The sequence below is a fragment of the Engystomops pustulosus genome, chromosome 4, assembly GCF_040894005.1.
Source record: "Engystomops pustulosus chromosome 4, aEngPut4.maternal, whole genome shotgun sequence".
Classification (NCBI taxonomy): domain Eukaryota; kingdom Metazoa; phylum Chordata; class Amphibia; order Anura; family Leptodactylidae; genus Engystomops; species Engystomops pustulosus.
Window position 1 is genome coordinate 59,942,820 of NC_092414.1, and position 13,521 is coordinate 59,956,340.

A 13,521-nucleotide genomic window follows, 5' to 3' on the forward strand; every position below is an offset into this window, starting at 1 on the left:
CTCTGCTGTCAGGTGGGATGTCTGCTCTAACTTCCGACCTCTCACATGACAGTATTGATTCTGATTAGATGATTCCTGTCTACAAGTTGGATTTAAAAAGGTCCCTTTCAACAGTTCAGATGAGAGATTTGTGAGAGAAGAAAGAAATACTTACAGGTGTGGTCACAGAGTCCCTTAAATTAAAATCCACTTTTGATGTATCCATTAAAAAGTACTGCATTTAGTGCAGCCCTACACATATGTTTTTCACTATGACTTGTGGCTGAACCAAAACAAAGGATACAAACTTCTATTTCTTGCTCATGCAGCTGCATATCTATCCACAAACTACTTTGTAACTACTTTCTCGTTCTCATACCAGTTGTAATGGGTCAAAACTGCCGATACCTCCCTATCGATAGAAGCCAGTCTTCAGGGGCTATAAGTCCAGTTGTCACGTCTATCATCTTTATAATTACATCTTTTATGATCTCATACAAGACTATTACAATATTGAGTTTTAGGTAAAGTGCAAAGTGGGAAAAAAATACATTGTCACTAAGTTTAAGTTGCATAAAAACGAAATGTTTCTGTTATAATATATTAACTTCACAACTTTAATATGTTGGACAATTTTGGTTGCTTTCAGATTTGTCCCTAACAGAACCTCTAGAGCAGAGTTGGTTGGATTCTATATTGTCATGTGCATACCAGAATGAACATATACAAAACAGACTCTACAAGACATCAAGTAATGGTTTTATGGCTTTATCTCCTACAGAAGCCTCAGGGCTTCAATGACCGGTCACGGTTGGCCGTTCCCAGTCATGTGACATGGGCAGCTTGGTATCACTGTGAAACAGAAGCATGCATGGATGAAACATTTATCCATTTCTGTCATTGTCATAGAATGAAACATTTAAACACACATAGGAAATATTAGTGATAACATCAAACATCTCAATGTACATATATACACACACCGGACTCACACATAGAACACACACACATAAAATATATGTACATCAATATTTGCAAGGACCACTCAAAGCTTTTCAGCTCATAAATTCTAGGAATTTTCTACTAGTTGTATATATCATATTTATTCAATCTACAGATTTAAATCCCCTTTTGTAGTATAACACCTTTTGCCCCCCTTATCTTTAAGGTTTTTATATTTTACACATTTTATTTCTAATTATGAATGCAAGTAATTATCAAAATCTATACAAACCCTATTCATGAAAAAAGATTTTTTCTGTCGCATATAAGGTTAAAACATCGTAGAAATGGAAAGGATTTACTTTCACAATATATCATTATAAGTCATTTAAAGGGTTTATAAAAGAGATAACATGCTATATTCTTATGTAGCGGACAGCCATGACAAAATTTGCATTGTGGGAAGGGATGGCAGTAAATTTTTCCAGCTGCAAAAATGGATTTGATAACAAGCAACTGATAGGGAAGGTGTAAGTGAGCTGCCAATTGGTGCTTGGACATCCTTCTGTGCTATAGGCACAAAGAGCCTGGAAGGAGCAATGCATACATGGCCGCTTAGATGTTGCAATGGGATTTTATAATCAATTAAAAATCAAAAGGATATCATTTCATATAGGCAGTTTTGATGTTTTTAACATGTATTCATTTTATTGTTATAGGGCTAAGTGAGGGAAGAGGTCTTGTATCTACACCTTCTTTATTTTGAAGCTTATGATCTTGAAGACAAATCTGGCTTCTATAACAGGATCATTTTAGTTTTTCATTATGCTATTAGTATATATTGTGTACATAGACCTGTAAATGGAAAAGCCTTATCCTAATCCACTAATAACATGTCCAAAGTCCCGTTGACCACAGGATGAACGGAATGTATCAGACATCTTTATAAAAGCAATGATATAGAGACATGGGATGAAATCACAGCTGTGGATATGTATGGTGGTTCCAAGAAGCAAAGACTTATGGACCCTGTGCTATAATATACAAAATATAATGCTTCTCCTATATAGGATCTGCAATTTGGTCCTTGGCATTTTGCCCTGCCCCATGGCGGAAGGGAAGAGGAGCTATGCCTTCATGTTTTCGGAATGTTGGACATAAACATTGACTGACAAAGACATATATAAACTTTTAAGACAAAATCACTTTGGTTTGATTACAGAAAATAAGATCTCCCACAGTAAAAAATTAAAAAGTGAGAGTTTGCCGAGTGCACACAATGGTATACATGTTCGATTGACAGCTCTACTCTGGTCCTCATGGTATTAATGTAAACAAGAGATACAGTGATAGGCACAGGACTAAGACAGACAGTGCTTGCAATTTCAAAAAGGCATTAAACACTTTTCCTAAGCATGCAGTCAGCAATACAGTCATAGAAATCTAAAGAGAAGTCTATGGATCCTAGTCAGTGTCCATGTATGGATCCACATCAGGCTTCAGACCCTTGTTCCCTTTATAAGAAAATTATTGCTAAGAGACCCGCAGGATAAACGCCATTTCTATACGGCACCTTAGCTTGCTTCGTTTTGCGTAGGACTCTTGACAATTTCTGCATAAGGGATGTTGGTGGATCAGAAATTCTGAATCAAAGAAGCTTAACGCTGCAGGTCCCATTAGCAAGTTAGAGAAAGGCGAGAAGAAAGAGAGACAGGAAAACAATATACAGTGTACAGAACAGATGGTAACACACTAGGGTTTCTCCACATGCATCTCATGACATATTCCAAGCTCCCAGATGTCACGCAGTGTGCGACAAAATTCACAAAGTGGACTGTAAATCTGCATATGAACTCTGTCACTTTGCATCTCCTTATACCCTTGTGGGAGAGGAGCTGATTATGTACACATATTATTAACACTCGTAAGACTACTACGAGCCTTTAGTTATTGGTGAGCACTGGAGTCTTGTCTAGTAAACATCTATAGGGCGCAAACATAAACCCTATCTACTCATCAAATGATTACTGCTGCCCAGCAATGGCAGCTCCAAAATGGGCAAGTCTTGTAAATTCTGCTGCAACCAAGCAGCAGTGGCAGGTTTGGTCCATGTAACATAGTGTGAGGCTTAGTCCATAAAAAGAAAATGAGAAGTTGAACTTGTGTTCTCCGGAATGTATATTTGTGTCCGATTGTGCCTAGCTGTCTGCATTTATGGTTATGTCTGCCAGTAAAGAAGATTTGTGTTACTCTTATGTTTTACCTATTCGTGTTATCCTGGTATGTGCTTTTATGTATTTTCTTGTGTTAAAGATTCCATAGATGGTCCATTTATTTGTAGCTGAAAATATGTTTGGCTAGAGAAGAAGTTCGCTTCAGGGCCACAGTTACTTTTTGAACATGTCCTGGAGAGGACCTGGGAGGTACTTGAGTACAGTATCCAAAATGCTTTCTTCTTCCTCTTCATCATCATCTCCACAACCTGCTGGGATCGCTTTCTTTGGACGGGTCAAGCTACCTTCACAAGGCTGTTCCATAGCTGCCTTCTCTTCTGCTTCTTTTTCTTCTTTCTTTTTCAAACCATACTGTAAGTAATAAAGAGAATTTGTTAAGTCAACTAGGTGTAACTATTATAAGAAACGGTCATATGTTGAAGCTTACACAGTAAAGTTCTTAGACGTTTAGTATTTGTGCCGCTTTTAAGTAATTTTGGGACATCACACCATTTTTTTATAGTCATGCAGACTTTGAGAGGGAAACTGAAATCTACATCAATTCCACATATATATTTAGCTAATATAAAGCATCTAATTGGCTTAAGAAGTAGAAACTACAGAGCAATTGTTCTAGTGATTTAATGTCACCAGTAGTGGATTATAATAAAGATGGTTTGGGTGTTAGATTGGGGCAAACGCCTTCTATGGAGCCCATGACCATTCAAATCACCAAATTACATACTCAGAAGGACCTTCACCCATGAGATCCTAATATATCTGTTCCTGCTCACAATACACATGTACACTAGAGCCATTTCAGGACCTTTGTTGGTCCTCCAAAGGTCCTGAAACCGCAGATTGAAAGCAGTCAGAAAGAACACATCCTTCACTCCCCAAGAAGCTGATTCTCGTACCATATGTAGGAAGTGAATTCCAGACTTGTAGAAGCTATAATATTCATACAGTCTAGGGACCATGGAAGTCTTAATGCACCCCTGGACAACATTGATGGTATATAAAATGTCATCATTATCATTTGTACCTCAATTTTTAGTCTAACTATATGCAAATGCTATTTAGAAGAAAATTCCCACATTCAAATATATGTTCACATTTACTGTATTGCTCTTATAGACCTTTTAGATATTATTTCTATTATGTCTTCGTTGGGAGTATGAAGAGCAAGGCTAGTCTTATATGCTATCTGCACTGTTTGCATTTAGTAAGGTCTAGTTGCACAGAGTCCAGTGATGTCAAATGTGTCAACAGAAACAGCAGATCATTTTCTGGATTTTTCTAGAAGAGACACATCACCTGAATTATGTTTTTTTTAATGAATTTTGACACACAAAACTCAAAATCATTGGCCATCATTGGCCTAGCATCACTATAAAATCATCTAAAACTGGAACTTAAAACAGAGCTATAATGTTGCTCCCAGATTTTGAGGTTTGAATCTTGGGAAAACTTGGTTTTTTCTCAAAGCTTTTCATTGTGCCATCCATTTTCCAAAATTTTTATGACATTTTATGATTTTTTTGTGGGTCAGTTATGATGTATGTATTTCAGGAATAATTTTGAGCACAACATAAACAGAATATTCCAACATCCAAAAAAAGACTCAATATTCCTCTTTCACCTTAGGAGCAAACTTGGAAACATTGTACACGTATTTGGAACCATCAATCAAACACATTTCAAGAAATGTAATTTCTACCTCCACCGTGCTGTAAATAGATGACGATGAAGATATTTCTTTCTTTTATGAAGAATATTCTTTACTCATCTGATATGGTGGAATTTGAGAAGGCCAATTTATTGTCTGTTATCTCCCTCATCTTCCTGACAGGATATTAAAGATCTGTGCCCTTCTGCCCACCTTGTGATTAGATGGAACATCTGCTGAGGGAATGAGCTGCCCAAGGGAGGTGATAGATAGTGATATGACTGAGTTTTCTAATATTAAGCGATTTCTTGATAACATTGAACTTCCTTAAACCTCTTCAGTGACAACATACATTTGGTCTCCCAAGGTCACAGACGAGAGTTAGAAGGAAGTTTCTTGCTTTGAAGTTTGTTTAATCTTGTTCCTGCAAATTTACCAATACTATTTCTTTGTAATACAAGGAAAACCTCAATGTTATTTCTAAGAAAGTTTCATTGGAGCAGTAAAAGGTTTCCTATTTAGATAATGGGACTTATCTGTGTTCTGTTACTGATGATTTCGGAAAGAACACAAAATCAGATCTCCGCTGAAAGATAGTCGACTGAAATTAATTATATGCAACTCTATGCCAAGAAAACACTGCCTATAACCTATTATGGAGGACCAGAAACTCCATATCATCAGCCTTACAATCACAAAGATGATACTAGACATCTCATAACTCAAGAAGCAGAAAAATAAAGTTCACCTAAAGCCGCCGTATTAACTCTGAAATAAGCTTATAGAGGAACTCAATGATTATAACAAATATGACTGGCATCAAGTAGCAAGACACCAGAATCTGAGTTCCTCATCGGTTCACCCAAGAACAAGGATCTAAAGGGGTATTCCAGGAATACCGTATTTTCCGGACTATAAGGCGCACATAAAAGCCTTGGATTTCCTTAGAAATCCAAAGTGTGCCTTATAGTCCGGTGCGCCCTATGTATGGCGCAGGGCAGCGGACCCTACTTACATAGGTCCCCGCTACCGGAGACCGGAGACAGCAGATCTCCAGCGGGAACTGCAGACCACGCGGCACGAACAACTTCTGCCGCGTGGTCTGCAGTTCCCGCTGGAGATCTGCTGTCTCCGGTAGCGGGGACCTATGTAAGTATGGTCCGCTGCCATCCTCCACCTCCCCCTCACCTTCCCCGCGTTCCGCATCGCGTCTCGGCGGGTCTCCGCTGCGCCCCCGGACCTCCGCCACGCCCCCGACCCGCGCCTTATAGTCCGATGCGCCTTATATATGGAATTATTACATAAATAAGGCGCATCGGACTAATGCGCCTTATATTCCGGTGCGCCTAATGGCCCTGAAAATACGGTAAGCATAATTCATATACAAATGGGTTCTTAACTAGAGATGAGCGAACACTAAAATGCTCGGGTACTCGTTATTCGAGACGAACTTTTCCCGATGCTCGAGTGCTCGTCTCGAATAACGAACCCCATTGAAGTCAATGGGAGACTCGAGCATTTTTCAAGGGGACCAAGGCTCTGCACAGGGAAGCTTGGCCAAACACCTGGGAACCTCAGAAAAGGATGGAAACACCACGGAAATGGACAGGAAACAGCAGGGGCAGCATGCATGGATGCCTCTGAGGCTGCATAATCGCACCATTATGCCAAAATTATGGGCAACAGCATGGCCATGACAGAGTGACAGAATGAAGCTAGATAGCATCTAAAACATCCAATAATTGACCCTGACACTATAGGGGACGGCATGCAGAGGCAGCGGCAGCAGCGGCAGGCATGGCAACATACCCTAAATGGACTCAGGCTTCAAACCAATGGGTAGCAGAGAGGAACCAAAGGAGGTGAGCAAGAAGCGCTCAAATAATATCGGTACATGATAAAAGTTTGCCAGTATATTTTGTGGATTACACAGCAGGGTGGCGACAAAGTTAACATGGAAGCCATGAAAACAACCCAAAATTCTGCCTGACACAGCTCGTTTGATAAGGGGACCATGTATGGAGGCAGTGAACTAGTAGTAGATTAAAGGTGCTGCAGTTAAAACTATGTTAGTTGGATCTTGGCATGGAGCTGGCGCTCCGCTGCCAGGCGAGCTTTCGCCAATCCAAGCCCCTGTCTCTAGGCTACTCCCCAAACAGCACTTCTAAGAACCTTTTGTATAAGATCAAGTGTAGTAGCGTTCTTATAAGTTTAGGATATGCCGGGTGAGGGGAATGTAAACAGATGCGCAAGAAGCGCTGAAATAATATCCCTAAATGGTAAAAGTTTGCAAGTATATTTTGGGGATTACACAGCAGGGTGGCGACAAAGTTAACAACTTTGATGTGGAATGCCCTGTAATAGCTCTTGGGCGGTGTGCCTTTTATCGCCTAGGCTCAGCAGTTTCAGCACCGCCTGCTGTCGCTTAGCGATGGCACTGCTGCTGTGCCTAGAGCTACCGACTGATGGCGCCATGCCCACGGATGGTAATTCGGAGGAGGAGGAGGGGTGGGAGGAGGTATAGTAGGCCTTTGAGACCTGGACCGAGGTAGGCCCCGCAATTCTCTGCGTCGGCAGTATATGACCAGCCCCAGGGTCAGACTCGGTCCCAGCCTGCACCAAGTTAAGTGTAGTAGCGTTCTTATAAGTTTGGGATATGGCGGGTGAGGGGAATGTAAACAGATGCGCAAGAAGCGCATGATGCGCATGGAGCTGGCGTTCCGCTGCCAGGCGAGCTTTCGCCAATCCAAGCCCCTGTCTCTAGGCTACTCCCCAAACAGCACTTCTAAGAACCTTTTGTATAAGATCAAGTGTAGTAGCGTTCTTATAAGTTTAGGATATGCCGGGTGAGGGGAATGTAAACAGATGCGCAAGAAGCGCTGAAATAATATCCCTAAATGGTAAAAGTTTGCCAGTATATTTTGGGGATTACACAGCAGGGTGGCGACAAAGTTAACAACTTTGATGTGGAATCCATGAAAACAACCCAAATTTCTGCCTGACACACCTCGTTTGATAAAGGGACGATGTATGGAGGCAGCTATATGGACGACTTTTGGAGGTAGCAATGGAGACAACGTGTGGAGGCTGCTATGGAGACAATTTAATTTGGATAGTGCCTGTATGTGGCAGTCCCAAACATTTTTCAAACCAGAGGAGCAGGTAGGTGGCCCTCCAGTAAAATGGGATAGATTGAGTGCCTGTATGTGGCAGTCCCAAAAATGTTTCAAACCAGAGGAGCAGGTAGGTGGCCCTCCAGTAAAATGGAATAGATTGAGTGCCTGTATGTGGCAGTCCCAAAAATTGTTCAAACCAGAGGAGCAGGTAGGTGGCCCTGCAGTAAAATGGAATAGATTGAGTGCCTGTATGTGGCAGTCCCAAAAATGTTTCAAACCAGAGGAGCAGGTAGGTGGCCCTCCAGTAAAATGGAATAGATTGAGTGCCTGTATGTGGCAGTCCCAAAAATGTTTCAAACCAGAGGAGCAGGTAGGTGGCCCTGCAGTAAAATGGAATAGATTGAGTGCCTGTATGTGGCAGTCCCAAAAATGTTTCAAACCAGAGGAGCAGGTAGGTGGCCCTCCAGTAAAATGGAATAGATTGAGTGCCTGTATGTGGCAGTCCCAAAAATTGTTCAAACCAGAGGAGCAGGTAGGTGGCCCTGCAGTAAAATGGAATAGATTGAGTGCCTGTATGTGGCAGTCCCAAAAATTGTTCAAACCAGAGGAGCAGGTAGGTGGCCCTGCAGTAAAATGGAATAGATTGAGTGCCTGTATGTGGCAGTCCCAAAAATGTTTCAAACCAGAGGAGCAGGTAGGTGGCCCTCCAGTAAAATGGAATAGATTGAGTGCCTGTATGTGGCAGTCCCAAAAATGTTTCAAACCAGAGGAGCAGGTAGGTGGCCCTGCAGTAAAATGGAATAGATTGAGTGCCTGTATGTGGCAGTCCCAAAAATGTTTCAAACCAGAGGAGCAGGTAGGTGGCCCTCCAGTAAAATGGAATAGATTGAGTGCCTGTATGTGGCAGTCCCAAAAATGTTTCAAACCAGAGGAGCAGGTAGGTGGCCCTCCAGTAAAATGGAATAGATTGAGTGCCTGTATGTGGCAGTCCCAAAAATGTTTCAAACCAGAGGAGCAGGTAGGTGGCCCTGCAGTAAAATGGAATAGATTGAGTGCCTGTATGTGGCAGTCCCAAAAATGTTTCAAACCAGAGGAGCAGGTAGGTGGCCCTCCAGTAAAATGGAATAGATTGAGTGCCTGTATGTGGCAGTCCCAAAAATGTTTCAAACCAGAGGAGCAGGTAGGTGGCCCTCCAGTAAAATGGAATAGATTGAGTGCCTGTATGTGGCAGTCCCAAAAATTGTTCAAACCAGAGGAGCAGGTAGGTGGCCCTGCAGTAAAATGGAATAGATTGAGTGCCTGTATGTGGCAGTCCCAAAAATGTTTCAAACCAGAGGAGCAGGTAGGTGGCCCTCCAGTAAAATGGAATAGATTGAGTGCCTGTATGTGGCAGTCCCAAAAATGTTTCAAACCAGAGGAGCAGGTAGGTGGCCCTGCAGTAAAATGGAATAGATTGAGTGCCTGTATGTGGCAGTCCCAAAAATGTTTCAAACCAGAGGAGCAGGTAGGTGGCCCTCCAGTAAAATGGAATAGATTGAGTGCCTGTATGTGGCAGTCCCAAAAATTGTTCAAACCAGAGGAGCAGGTAGGTGGCCCTGCAGTAAAATGGAATAGATTGAGTGCCTGTATGTGGCAGTCCCAAAAATTGTTCAAACCAGAGGAGCAGGTAGGTGGCCCTGCAGTAAAATGGAATAGATTGAGTGCCTGTATGTGGCAGTCCCAAAAATGTTTCAAACCAGAGGAGCAGGTAGGTGGCCCTCCAGTAAAATGGAATAGATTGAGTGCCTGTATGTGGCAGTCCCAAAAATGTTTCAAACCAGAGGAGCAGGTAGGTGGCCCTGCAGTAAAATGGAATAGATTGAGTGCCTGTATGTGGCAGTCCCAAAAATGTTTCAAACCAGAGGAGCAGGTAGGTGGCGCTCCAGTAAAATGGAATAGATTGAGTGCCTGTATGTGGCAGTCCCAAAAATGTTTCAAACCAGAGGAGCAGGTAGGTGGCCCTCCAGTAAAATGGAATAGATTGAGTGCCTGTATGTGGCAGTCCCAAAAATGTTTCAAACCAGAGGAGCAGGTAGGTGGCCCTGCAGTAAAATGGAATAGATTGAGTGCCTGTATGTGGCAGTCCCAAAAATGTTTCAAACCAGAGGAGCAGGTAGGTGGCCCTCCAGTAAAATGGAATAGATTGAGTGCCTGTATGTGGCAGTCCCAAAAATTGTTCAAACCAGAGGAGCAGGTAGGTGGCCCTGCAGTAAAATGGAATAGATTGAGTGCCTGTATGTGGCAGTCCCAAAAATTTTTTAAAACAGAGGACCGGGTAGGTGGCCCTCCAGAAAAATGGAATAGATTGAGTGCCTGTATGTGGCACTCACAAAAATTGTTTCAAACAGAGGACCGGGTAGGTGGCCCTCCAGAAAAATTAAATGCATGAAGTACTATAGCAAGAGCCAGTGGGCCCTGTCAAAAAATAGCCATTTTCCTCTGCTTTACTGTACAAAGAGGAGGAGAAGGAGGAAAATGAGGAGGAGGAGGAGGAGTGGATCAATTATTCAGGTTGAGCTTCCTTCACCTGGTGGAGATTGGAAATTCTGAGAAATCCAGCCTTTATTCATTTTAATAAGCGTCAGCCTGTCAGCGCTGTCAGTCGACAGGCGTGTACGCTTATCGGTGATGATGCCACCAGCTGCACTGAAAACCCGCTCGGACAAGACGCTAGCGGCAGGGCAGGCAAGAACCTCCAAGGCGTACAGCGCCAGTTCGTGCCACATGTCCAGCTTTGAAACCCAGTAGTTGTAGGGAGCTGTGTGATCATTTAGGACGATGGTATGGTCAGCTACGTACTCCCTCACCATCTTTCTGTAAAGATCAGCCCTACTCTGCCGAGACTGGGGACAGGTGACAGTGTCTTGCTGGGGTGACATAAAGCTGGCAAAAGCCTTGTAAAGCGTACCCTTGCCAGTGCTGGACAAGCTGCCTGCTCGCCTACTCTCCCTCGCTACTTGTCCCGCAGAACTACGCACTCTGCCGCTAGCGCTGTCAGAAGGGAAATACTGTTTCAGCTTGTGCACCAGGGCCTGCTGGTATTCATGCATTCTCACACTCCTTTCCTCTCCAGGGATGAGAGTGGGAAGATTTTGCTTGTACCGTGGGTCCAGGAGAGTGAACACCCAGTAATCGGTGCTGGAATAAATTCTTTGAACGCGAGGGTCACGGGATAGGCAGCCTAGCATGAAATCTGCCATATGCGCCAGAGTACCAACGCGTAAGAATTCACTCCCCTCACTGGCCTGACTGTCCATTTCCTCCTCCTCCAACTCCTCCAACTCCTCTTCTTCTGCCCATACACGCTGAACAGTGAAGGACTCAACAATGGTCCCCTCTTGTGTCTCGCCAACATTCTCCTCCTCATCCTCCTCCACCTCCACCTCCTCCGATATGCGCTGAGAAACAGACCTCAGGGTGCTTTGGCTATCAACAAGGGAATATTCTTCCCCCGTCTCTTGTGACGAGCGCAAAGCTTCCGACTTCATGCTGACCAGAGAGTTTTTCAACAGGCCAAGCAGCGGGATGGTGAGGCTGATGATGGCGGCATCGCCACTGACCATCTGTGTTGACTCCTCAAAGTTACTCAGCACCTGACAGATATCAGACATCCACGTCCACTCCTCATTGTAGACTTGAGGAAGCTGACTGACCTGACTACCAGTTCTGGTGGAAGTTGACATCTGGCAGTCTACAATCGCTCTGCGCTGCTGGTAAACTCTGGATAACATGGTCAGTGTTGAATTCCACCTCGTGGGCACGTCGCACAACAGTCGGTGAGCGGGCAGTTGGAGGCGGCGCTGCGCTGCCCTGAGAGTGGCAGCATCTGGGCTGGACTTCCTGAAATGCGCACAGATGCGGCGCACCTTCGTGAGCAAATCAGACAGATTGGGGTATGTCTTGAGGAAACGCTGCACTATCAGATTTAACACATGGGCCAGGCATGGCACATGTGTCAGTCTGCCGAGTTGCAGAGCCGCCACCAGGTTACGGCCGTTGTCACACACAACCATTCCCGGCTTGAGGTTCAGCGGTGCCAGCCACAGATCAGTCTGCGCCGTGATGCCCTGTAATAGCTCTTGGGCGGTGTGCCTTTTGTCGCCTAGGCTCAGCAGTTTGAGCACCGCCTGCTGTCGCTTAGCGACGGCACTGCTGCTGTGCCTAGAGCTACCGACTGATGGCGCCGTGCCCACGGATGGTAGTTCGGAGGAGGAGGTGGAGGAGGGGTGGGAGGAGGAGGAGGCATAGTAGGCCTGAAACACCTGGACCGAGGTAGGCCCCGCAATCCTCGGCGTCGGCAGTATATGAGCAGCCCCAGGGTCAGACTCGGTCCCAGCCTCCACCAAGTTAACCCAATGTGCCGTCAGCGATATATAGTGGCCCTGCCCGGCAGCACTCGTCCACGTGTCCGTGGTCAGGTGGACCTTGTCAGAAACGGCGTTGGTCAGGGCACGGATGATGTTGTCTGACACGTGCTGGTGCAGGGCTGGGACGGCACATCGGGAAAAGTAGTGGCGGCTGGGGACCGAATACCGAGGGGCGGCCGCCGCCATGAGGTTGCGAAAGGCCTCGGTCTCTACTAGCCTATAGGGCAGCATCTCCAGGCTAAGCAATCTGGAGATGTGCACATTAAGGGCTTGGGCGTGCGGGTGGGTTGCACTATATTTGCGTTTCCGCTCCAGCGTCTGGGGTATGGAGAGCTGAACGCTGGTGGATGCTGTGGAGGATCGTGGAGGCGACGATGGGGTTTTTGTGGCAGGGTCCTGGGCAGGGGGCTGACTAGCAGCTGACACAGGGGAAGGAGCAGTGGTGTGCACGGCCGGAGGTGAACGGGCTTGTTGCCACTGAGTGGGGTGCTTAGCATTCATATGCCTGCGCATACTGGTGGTAGTTAAGCTAGTAGTGGTGGAACCCCTGCTGAGCCTGGTTTGGCAAATGTTGCACACCACAGTCCGTCGGTCATCCGGTGTTTCCTTAAAGAACCTCCACACTTCTGAAGATCTAGCCCTCGCCGCAAGAGCCCTCACCACGGGAGCTTCACTAGTTGACAGTGGCGCTGATGCACCAGCTCTGGCCCTGCCTCTCCGTCTGGCCCCACCACTGCCTCTTCCAACCTGTTCAGGTCGAGGACTCTCCTCCGTCTCAGAAGCACTGTGTTCACCCGGCCTCTCAACCCAGCTTGGGTCTGTCACCTCATCATCCTCCGATCCCTCAGTCTGCTCCCCCCTCGGACTTCCTGCCCTGACAACAACTTCCCCACTGTCTGACAACCGTGTCTCCTCATCGTCGGACACCTCTTTACACACTTCCACTACGTCAAGAAGGTCATCATCACCCACAGACTGTGACTGGTGGAAAACCTGGGCATCGGAAAATTGCTCAGCAGCAACCGGACAAGTGGTTTGTGACTGTGGGAAGGGTCCAGAAAACAGTTCCTCAGAGTATGCCGGTTCAAATGCCAAATTTTCCTGGGAGGGGGCAGACTGGGGGGGAGGAGGCTGAGGTGCAGGAGCTGGAGGAGTGGCGATTTCGGTGACATGGGTGGACTGCGTGGAAGACTGAC

General features: G+C 45.3%; 1 protein-coding gene across 3 annotated transcripts in view; it reads right to left on the reverse strand.

Annotated features, from left to right (window-relative positions):
• Nucleotides 1-219: 219 nt before the first annotated feature.
• The window catches only part of CPLX2 (complexin 2), a 124,014-nt gene continuing 110,712 nt past the window's right edge, over nucleotides 220-13,521 (reverse strand). For all 3 annotated transcript variants that reach the window (XM_072146049.1, XM_072146050.1, XM_072146048.1), the window contains exon 4: nucleotides 220-3,506. In XM_072146049.1, the coding sequence (XP_072002150.1) occupies nucleotides 3,309-3,506 (198 nt within the window). In that variant the 3' untranslated portion in view covers nucleotides 220-3,308. The remainder of the gene's footprint in view (nucleotides 3,507-13,521) is intronic.